This window comes from Austrofundulus limnaeus, unplaced genomic scaffold (assembly GCF_001266775.1).
Source record: "Austrofundulus limnaeus strain Quisiro unplaced genomic scaffold, Austrofundulus_limnaeus-1.0 Scaffold1647, whole genome shotgun sequence".
Taxonomy (NCBI): Eukaryota; Metazoa; Chordata; class Actinopteri; order Cyprinodontiformes; family Rivulidae; genus Austrofundulus; species Austrofundulus limnaeus.
The window spans coordinates 39,704-49,307 of record NW_013954049.1 but is presented as its reverse complement, the minus strand read 5'-3'; the positions used below and the strand labels follow the sequence as shown (position 1 = coordinate 49,307).

Below are 9,604 nucleotides of genomic sequence, written 5' to 3'. Positions count from 1 at the left end.
TGTGTGTGTGTGTGTGTGTGTGTGTGTGTGTGTGTGTGTGTGTGTGTGGTTTGTTACATTACAGGATGTAAGTTAACTACATGGTTTATAAAAACTACAACTGTAATCACTGTAGGAAATCACATTGTTTATAAAAATTTAAGCATAAGAATATCAAAACCTTTGAGTGTAAAAGTATCTAAACATTTCAGTGCATATATGTAGTGCCATTAAATCAGTAAAATACTGTATATTTCAGTTGTAATATGAATCTTAAAACTTCTGTCCTCAGTCCTCTGACTGGTCGTTGTTTGTGCCTCTCAGCTCACAGATGGAAATCTCTGAGCTCAGGAATGGAGAGAGAGATGGAGTTCAGCTATGGTCGTAGTGACGATCTGGTGAGGACAGTGCTGTCACCGAGAGAAATGCTGCAGTTCTTTGACGGCCGCGAGGACTTCCTGTATTATAAACAAGTCTGCTTCGATGAGTTTGACCCTTCAAGGAACCTGTAAGAAACTGCTCTATGAAATTAATACCAGCTTAATCTCACAAAGTCATATCTTACGCAAAGATCTTTACGTTACACACAAAAAAATTAAGGTCAACTTTTGTACCCAAAAGGTACTTTTATTGGGAAAGTACCTTGTAAGTACAGAGATGGACCCTTGGGGTGATTTATTGTGGACCTTCAGAGGTACAAAATCATTGATCAGAGAAAATGGTACAAAATTGTACCAGTAGGGGTCAGTGTTGGGTGGGGTATTTCCTCCCTGATGGAAAAGGCGCCAGGAATGTAAAATGGCGGACTGTCCGGTTTTACGGAGCTTGTCCACCGAAGAACTTATTCAAAAAATATCTGAAGCTGGAATCAAAATTAATGAAGAGGAGGCAAGAAGATTCAAGGGTAAGTAATCTGACCTATTTAATATGCTCATATAATCTTAACTCAATCTATTAATTTAAGATTAACCTCACTTGCTAACAGTAACTAACATGTTGTGTACATGGAATTACTGTTACTCATCTTCTCTGCTATTTAATATTTTAGTGAAGTACCATCACGAGAGCTAAGTATTTTCACGTTTTGTGTTTAATAAGTACTTTGGGGCTCATATTTGCTACCAGCTTAGCTAAATCCTGTATCAAAAAAAAAAAAAAAATAACTCAGCCAAGTTTAAGGATACATTTCTAGATAGTTTTTAAAGGTTTTGAATTCTTATCACCATTATTATGTTTTAGCATTCAAATATACTAAAGTGCTTCGTGTGCAATATTTAAACCGAAACATTTTTTATTTGTCGGACATTGTGTTTAGCTACACCTTGTTGTTAGCCGAGCCCTTTTCACCGTCGGAAGGTAGCCCTGCCTAGTTAGCAACTTAGCATAGCAGGGGGTTGTGTGCGCGGGACGCGGGGTGTGTGGGCACTGAGGCGAGCGGTCCTGGCGGTATGGTTAGTATTCTCTTTATTAGACAAGGTGAGTCATTTATGTATGCTGGATACGCACTGAGTTTGGTTGGTACAGTGTCAGGTTTTGACAAGACTCACACTGAAGACGGGGACTGGAGCACACAGGCAGAGCTGTGCGCATCACACGCCCCGGCTTCGGTGAGAGTCTCACCAGAACCAAGCAAGCACCGAAAGCCAGGGCTTGGCGCGCAAAGCTCTGCCGGTGTGCTCTGCGCCGAGCATGCACACACCACAATGCACTTTATTCGTTATTGTGTTCTTAATCTGTGTATGCGTATCTGTGTGTTCATGCGTGCGCGCATTTGTGTTTGTTCGTAGAAAATGACGTTGATGGGGAAACTGTGGACTATGGACTAACAGAAGCCATGGTTGGATACCTATTTGATGGTTCCTTTAAAAAGCAAGTCAAGTTTCAACAGTTTGTGCGACAGTACAAGGAAGGCGAGACAAGCATTACTTTGGAGCCAGTGCCGGTGGATGTCTGTCCATCTACATCTACAGTAGAGCTCCAGTGTTTGCCATCTTCTGATGCAAGGCAAGTGTGTCCTCTCAAAACTGGCTGTGAATGAATGTGTTCAGATATTGTTCAATGCTTAATATAAAATGATATTTAAAATATAAAAAAAAATAAGCACGGAACCTTGATTTTTGTATTCTGTTTGTATATGTAATGTAGATTCAACAGGTAATACTGGCATGTATTTCTGTAATTATTGGAGTTATAATTGTAAAGGGGAGTTCCCTGGAGTTATTGTACAAATTTGCTTTATTGTGGGGGTTACACACTCATTTGCATATTACAGTTCTTCTTTTCATTTAATTTAACTGGACATTTGGCTGGGATTATTTTAATTTCATTATTGTTAACTTTGTCCTTAATGTCTGGTAAGATTTAGTGGACAGCTTTTAAGCAGAATAGTGAATGGGTCAATAAATTATTCATTATACATGATTAATTATGATAGATAAATTGTTTGTAAATAGAACTGAAAGTAACAATATACACAGCATAATTTAAAAGAGTAATACTAAAATTTCTTTATTTTTTTAGATTTGATTCAGTGATTGATCTGTTGTTTTAGAGCCAAAATTAGGAAAGGATGACTTTCATTTTTCCTTTCAGTGGCGAAGTGGCTCACAGGAGACTACCTGTTGTGACCATCATTCCAACATTTCCCAAAGATGTCCAGATGAAACTGGATGCAAAAGAACCATGCCACAGAGTCTCCAAACTCCGCAATAAAATAGTCAGAGTACTGTATGAAATGATGGCAGAATACACCATGTAAATAACATTTCTATATACTATTGTTGTCCTATATGTGTGTGTTTAAAGAAAACAAACAAAAAAAATCTTATTTCTGTCTTTGAGATAGGTATCCAACCAATGTGGAGTACACTCAAGTTGCCAAGGCCCTGATCATGAAATACCCTTTCCTGAGAGACATGGAGAGGAATGGCTATGTAAGTCTTTCTAATTGTTGGCCTGCACATATGTATATATGTCTGTAAATGCTCTTTCTTGCAGGTGGTATTCAGCTGGACAGGGTTAATTATAGAGGACTGAAACGGATATATGGACCAATAAATAAATACACTTAATGCACTTATTTAAAAAGACATACAAATGCATCTACAAGTAAAAGGAAAAACAAAAATATATATGTTTAAAAACAGTAATATGTAAATTATGTGCTAAAATACATAATTTACTGGAACAAAGATGGAAAAAATATGAAGGCCAGTTAAATTATAAAAACAAAGTTCTCCTTTTTAAACTAATTGGTGCTTTTTTTTTTTGCAACAAAGAGGAGTCTCATTCACTTATAATCCAGCTGGTGTCAATGTTAGGCCTTCTATTTGAAGACTGCACTAGAGAGCTGATACTATTGTGATTAGAAGCAAAACCTACTCTAATCTATCAACCCAGTCCAGTTGGCTATTCAAGCTTTTCACTATGATACGTATTTGTATTAACATGTATGCATATATCTGTATTTGCTGCTTAAATTATATTAAATGTTTTATGAAAAAATTTCCTAGCACACCTGGCACATGTCGTTGAAGAGAAAGTTTAAAGCAGAACGTGCACCACTTGTTAGTGACACTGAAGTCAGAAAGTTGAAGGAGAAGTTTGGCCATACAAAGCAGTCCAAGACCACCAAGACATCTTCAAAAGTGTCTCGCAACTCATTGAGTCAATCTTTTGTAAGTTTATTTCCATGTGTTATTTATTTTTCATGTTTTGATTTATAAATGAGACTTGAAAAGTTTCAAACGTTATACATTAAGTTATTACCAGCCACTGTCTCTTTATCCCAAAGGAAATTTGTGTTGGGGAAGATTCTGCATCTGTTGAGGCCCATGTGGATGTGCTCCAGAGTGAATATCGGAAGATGCATCCAGATATGACCACTGTCAAAGACCGCATGGCTCGAACATTCTCCTGGAGACGACGTGAAATCATGGAAGGGATGCCAGTAGAGGAAGTACTCAACAAATATCCTTTCTTAAAGATGCCTACTATAGTAAGTACAGCTAAATGGTAAATGGACTGTACTTATTTAGTGCCATTCTATCAACCAAGATACTCAAAGCACTTTATACTACAATATGTCTTCATTTACTCATTCACACATACATTCAGCACTCTACTAGACCTCTCTACAAAGTTAATACAAGTAAAACAATCTATAGAGACTAATCAGTGCTTTAAATCACATTCATACATTGATGGGACACACATCAGAGGCAGAAGGGGTTCAATGTCTTGCCCAGGGACACTTAGACATGTGTCAGAATAGTCGGGAATCGAACCTCCAGCTCTCGCATTAGAGGAACAACTGTTCTAACCACTCAGCCACAGCCACCATCAAACTAAACAGATGTGTGTCAATTAGGCATAAGACAACATTGAATTTTTGTCTTTTATTTATTGTGGCCATAATAGTCACCATTAACAATAAATATTGTAATATAAGTAGGCTATATATATATATATATATATAATGCAGCTGGTGACTTGGATGAGATGCATCACAACCCAAAATATTTTAACTCTGTATCAACACCAAATAAAGTAAATTATAATATACATTGCAAAATATATGTGTCAGTCCACACAGGTGTAGTTAGTCTTTTTACTGGTGTAATAACCTAGGTAGAAGGCCATGAAGAAAACTTCAAAGCAGTTTTTTGATGGAACAAGCAACCAGGATTAGATATATTTAAATAAAAGCAGCTGTACTAGGAAATTATAAAAAATCTAAGACCAAAAGATGGGTCCAAAACAAGATCAGAGCAAAGTGCGGCAAAAAAATAAAATTTATTGCAGTGACTAAAAATATCCTCAATATTTTTTTTTTTTTTGCAATAGAGATTATAAGTGATTGTTCCATCCCTAATGTGAGCTTGTCTATGTAATTTTGGACATTGTGAAAATGTGAGCTTTAATGTAAGGCCGGCAGTTGCCTTTAAAAATAATAACTGATAATGTATTTGTGTATTCTACAGTGTATTGATGAGGTTGACAGACTTCACCCTTCAACATTTGCCTTCTGTCATCGTTTCAAAGAAGGCTTTGCCACTGTGTTGCCAAATGTGCTGAAGTTTGCTCAGGGAAAGTCTGTGCTGGCAAAACAGTACAATGATGCAAGAAAGGATGCCCTGGCTGAAGACCTACCAGGTAGTCACAGTCGTCTTGCTAACGAATGTGAAAGTAGATCTGTAGTTACACTCTGTAATCTGTGATCTTTTTTTTTGTCTTTTTTTGCATTTGAGGAATTGACTTAAGGGCTGGACTCATCCTTTTGCCATCCGTCTTCAGAGAGAAGATTGAACACTACATCACTTTGGGAGAGGTAGGCATCTGGAATGTAGTAAAATCTTGTTCAAATAAGTGAAGAGGAAAAGGAAAATGACTAAGGATGTATGAGTAAGGAAATATTTTTAGTATTTTTTTTTGTTTAATATTTTGCTCAATATTTCAGTGTTTCCCCCAGTGCATTATTACACTGGTGGGCTGCCAGGCTTAACTTGCACCCCTGCACCCCACCCACCCACCAGGCTTAATGTCATTCATTTATTTAGAACCAGCGCAGGTTTAAATAGCCTGAACAACATTCAGGACATCGCGCCAGCTAACTGTTTCATGGGGGACCTTTTTGGTTACTACATGGCTAAAAGCAAGCTAGTTGTTGGAGGTGTTGAACAGACTAAGATCACTGCAACATTTCCTGGTGGCCGGCTGGTCCGTGATCAAGGAGGGGCAGAACAGGTTGCTCTTTGTTTTAATGAACTGTTTATGTTGCATGTGCAGCTCACTCATGTATCTGCTGGCTGAAGCCCAAAAAGACAGCCCGCACATGCACCTCACTTCACCCCACCGTACCCCACCCCCTTGAGTCTCGCTCACAACCTGTATGCACGCACATATCTGCCCTCTTGTAAAATGAGAGAAACAGACAAGAGTGAGAAACCATCTTTAGAAATATAACCATACTGCGCTCCTTGCCCTGGTCATAAAAATGTTACGGTTCCTTAACACACACACCCTCACCAGCCGTCGCCAGTTTTCTGGGGGAAACCTTGCATTTAATATGCTTAAAGTTGTATTACTTAATATTTTAAAACTGTAACTAAACACTGTCTTTAAATTCTTTTTAAAATAATTGGTACAATATCTTTTGCTGCTTGGTTTGACATGTTTTATTTTTGTAATTTATATAGAAAGATGCTGCTACACCCTATCCAACCATTCAACTGAGGAATAACGAGTGGAAGATGGCGATGACCAGTGCTGGGCCCAGTGTGGTGAAAGTAGATGGAGTAGATGTGTGCCACTGCATGGATCTTGATGAAGCCTTTATAACAGCCTTCAGTATGTACTTCGTTTTCAACATTGCATACCCACCACACCTGAAAAACACCCTGACCTTTCTTCAGAGGCGCATTGTCAGCATTGTGGAAGAGGGAGACAAGACTTTGCCTATAACTGTACTCCGAGTCATCAACAATCTGTGCTAGATCATCATGCCTCAATTATACCAGTGCCCCAAATGCATGCGAAGGACTTTTACCCTAGTTAAGTTAATCCAGCACATTGGGCTTGTTCATGCCCATGAACCACGTTTCAGTGTTACCTGTGGTATAAGTGAATGCCAGGCAACTTTTTCCCAGTTCCATTCTTTTAGGAAACATGTGTACAGGAAGCATAAACGCAGTGTCTTTCAGTCTTCTGACTCTGAGGGGCACGGTGAGGATGCCAGTGTGGTGCAGCACAATTTACACTGTGATCAACAAGATTCTGAATTAGATACATGTCCTCCTGATCATCAGATAGTTGAGCCAAATTTAGATAAACTACTGGAGGAATTCAGAGATAATCTGTTCAAATTTGTTCTTAAGTGCAGAGAGAAAAACCTTTTACATTTGTCAGTTCAACAAGAGATAACTGACGATGTTCAATTTCTTCTTTGTTTTTTCAAAGAAAACTATGATGCATTTATCGCTTATCATCTTGAAAAAAGTGGTTTTGATGTTTCAAAATGTTCTGAACTTCAGCAAGTTTTACATTCATCTGATTTCTTTGACAAAGCATGTGAGGCAGTTCGTTCTCCTTACATGATTAAAGAACATTGCAAGGCTAAGATGGACTATACAGAACCTGTACACTATGTGTTGAAAGACTCTAGCGGGAACACAGTAGGGACCTATTCTTATGTTCCTATATCTGAAGTTTTGCAGAAGTACTGTTCTCATGAAGATGTCTGGGATCAAATACTATCTGAAACAAATGAAATGAAAGATAAAGATACTCTGACAGATTACAGAGACGCTCTCTATTTTAAGGAACATGTGTTTTTCAAGGAGCACCCAAATGCTTTAAGGCTTCATCTATATGAAGATGAATTTGAAATTGTTAACCCTTTAGGATCAAAGAGAACCAAATATAAGTTGTGTGCATTTTACTACACTGTTGGAAATTTGAGTGGGAAGTATCGATCTCAGCTTAAGCATATTCACTTAGCTCTGCTCGTTCGTTATTGCCATTTGAAACAGTTTGGCATGGAGGTCATATTAAAACCAATGATTGAGGACCTAAAGCGGCTTTCAACAGAGGGCTTGATAATTCATGTCTCTGGAAGAGATCATAAAATCTATGCTGCCTTAGCTACTTTTTCAGGTGACAATCTGTCAGCTCACATGATTGGTGGCTTTCGCATGTGTTTTCACTCTGGTCGTATTTGCCGTTACTGTATGGCTACCCATTCAGAAATTAATCACAAACTCCAAGAAGATAGCTATGTTCTAAGAACAAGTGAAGTTCATGAATATCATCTCCAGTGTGTTCAGCAAAATGTTGAAAATGCTGCTTTGTATGGTGTACATTGCAGAAGTCCATTTGATGCACTGAACTATTTTGATGTGACCAAGTCTTTGCCCCCAGATCTAATGCATGATCTGCTAGAGGGAGTTTTTCCGCTGACGATGAAACATGTCCTTGTTGAAGCATGTAAACAAAAACATATAAGCATAACAGAGCTAAATGAAGAGCTTCAAAGATTCTGTGTTGGGCAGAATGACAAGGCCAACAAGCCTGTTATGCTCTCTGAACAGGTTCTCAAAAATAAAGGGATTGTAGGAACAGCTGCCCAGAAATGGTGTCTTTTCCGATTGCTGCCTTTTATAATGGGGCACCGTATTCCTCCTGGTAGCAGATACTGGCATGTGTTCTTACTATGTAGAGAAATTGCAGACATTGTTTTGGTAGAAAAAGTGAGTAAAGATGAACTAGCATATCTAGAATTGCTTGTACACACATTTCTTTCTGAGATGAAAGAGGTTTTTGGAGCTGTTTTAACACCTAAATGTCATTACCTTGTACATTATCCAAGACTTATGTCAATGTATGGTCCTCTTCGTTCTCTTTGGTGTATGCGTTTTGAAGGGAAACACCAATATTTTAAGAATCTGACCAACAACTGTCGAAATTTTAGAAACATAACAGTGACACTGAGCTCTCGTCACCAGCTCAAACAGTGTTGGGAATTTTCACCTAGTAATATCCTGGGTGATTTTGAAAAGGTGCCTGGGAGAAGCATCAGCACACCAATATTGTCTCTACCCATTTGCCTTCAAACTACTCTAAAAGAAAGTGGCAACTTCAGCAATGTAGAAGGGAAAGTAATTCAACGTGTATCTGAAGTGACAGTAGACAATGTAAAGTATGCTGTTAGAGATGTGTTGACACTAGACCTTGTACATGAGGAAAACATTCCAGTGTTTGGACAGATCAAATACATTCTTAACATTGACACTATGTGGTTTCTCTGCAGTAAAATTTTGCATCCATTGTCTTTTGACTTGCATTTTCATGCATATCGTGTAAGAGTAGACAGTGAGTGGATATTGCTCAAACCTGGAGACGAAAAGGACCATACATCACTTGACACGTACACTATTGATGACAGTTTGTATGTCGGATTAAGATGTTCCGTGTAAACACTTGTACAATTTTTGCAAGGGCATGACTATAACGAGAGGCAAACAGTCCTCATTCAACCTTCTATTCTGTTCTGTTTTGCTTTTATGTTAAAAACAAGTTTTACAACATTGCATTAATTAAAAACACTAAGAATGGATGTTCACATTTTGGTACTGATCTTGTTTTAAACTGTATGAACTGTTTTAAAATGAATTGATTTTGATAAATAAAGAATATTTTTGTGAATATATGGGTTTGTTTTTGTCTCTTAAAGGTACAATTTGTCGTGTCGCTCCAGCTGTACCTCATCGGGTACATAATTTGTACCTTTTTAATGGGTACAATTTTGTACCTGAACATAAAGGTACATATTTGCCACTAGAGGTACAGAAATGTTCTTTTAAAGGTACAGACAATAAGGTACAAAATTGTTCCTAGGTTTGGAGGTACAATATTGTCCTCCACTAGGGTACAGCTGGAGCGACAAAGCCTTTGTACCTTTTTAGGTCCATTCTTGTCCCTTTATTTTTTAGTGTGTATGAAATCTCAAGAAATGATAAGACATTACCCTGATCATGAATGAGAAAATGAAAACTTGTGACCTGAACAGATTTCTCAAAATAAAGTAATTTATTTTAGATATATGAACAGAATAAACATACAAACATTT

The 9,604-nt window shown here is 37.8% G+C and overlaps 1 protein-coding gene across 1 annotated transcript; it reads left to right on the top strand.

The window, feature by feature from the left end:
* Positions 1-16: 16 nt before the first annotated feature.
* LOC106535989 (uncharacterized) lies at positions 17-9,180 on the top strand. The gene is made up of 9 exons (XM_014033153.1): positions 17-883; positions 1,767-1,983; positions 2,572-2,733; positions 2,825-2,912; positions 3,492-3,656; positions 3,773-3,976; positions 4,962-5,133; positions 5,229-5,308; positions 6,177-9,180. The coding sequence occupies exons 1-9, from the start codon at positions 778-780 to the stop codon at positions 6,471-6,473; spliced, it is 1,491 nt and encodes a 496-aa protein (XP_013888607.1). The 5' UTR covers positions 17-777; the 3' UTR covers positions 6,474-9,180.
* Positions 9,181-9,604: the final 424 nt, after the last annotated feature.

Excerpts from the sequence above, each read along its gene's own strand:
- LOC106535989 (XM_014033153.1), top strand. The coding sequence starts at position 778 with ATGGCGGACTGTCCGGTTTTACGGAGCTTGTCCACCGAAGAACTTATT. Across the intron at positions 2,913-3,491 it reads ACATGGAGAGGAATGGCTAT|CACACCTGGCACATGTCGTT; the intron begins GTAAGTCTTTCT and ends AAAATTTCCTAG. Across the intron at positions 5,309-6,176 it reads ACTACATCACTTTGGGAGAG|AAAGATGCTGCTACACCCTA; the intron begins GTAGGCATCTGG and ends TAATTTATATAG.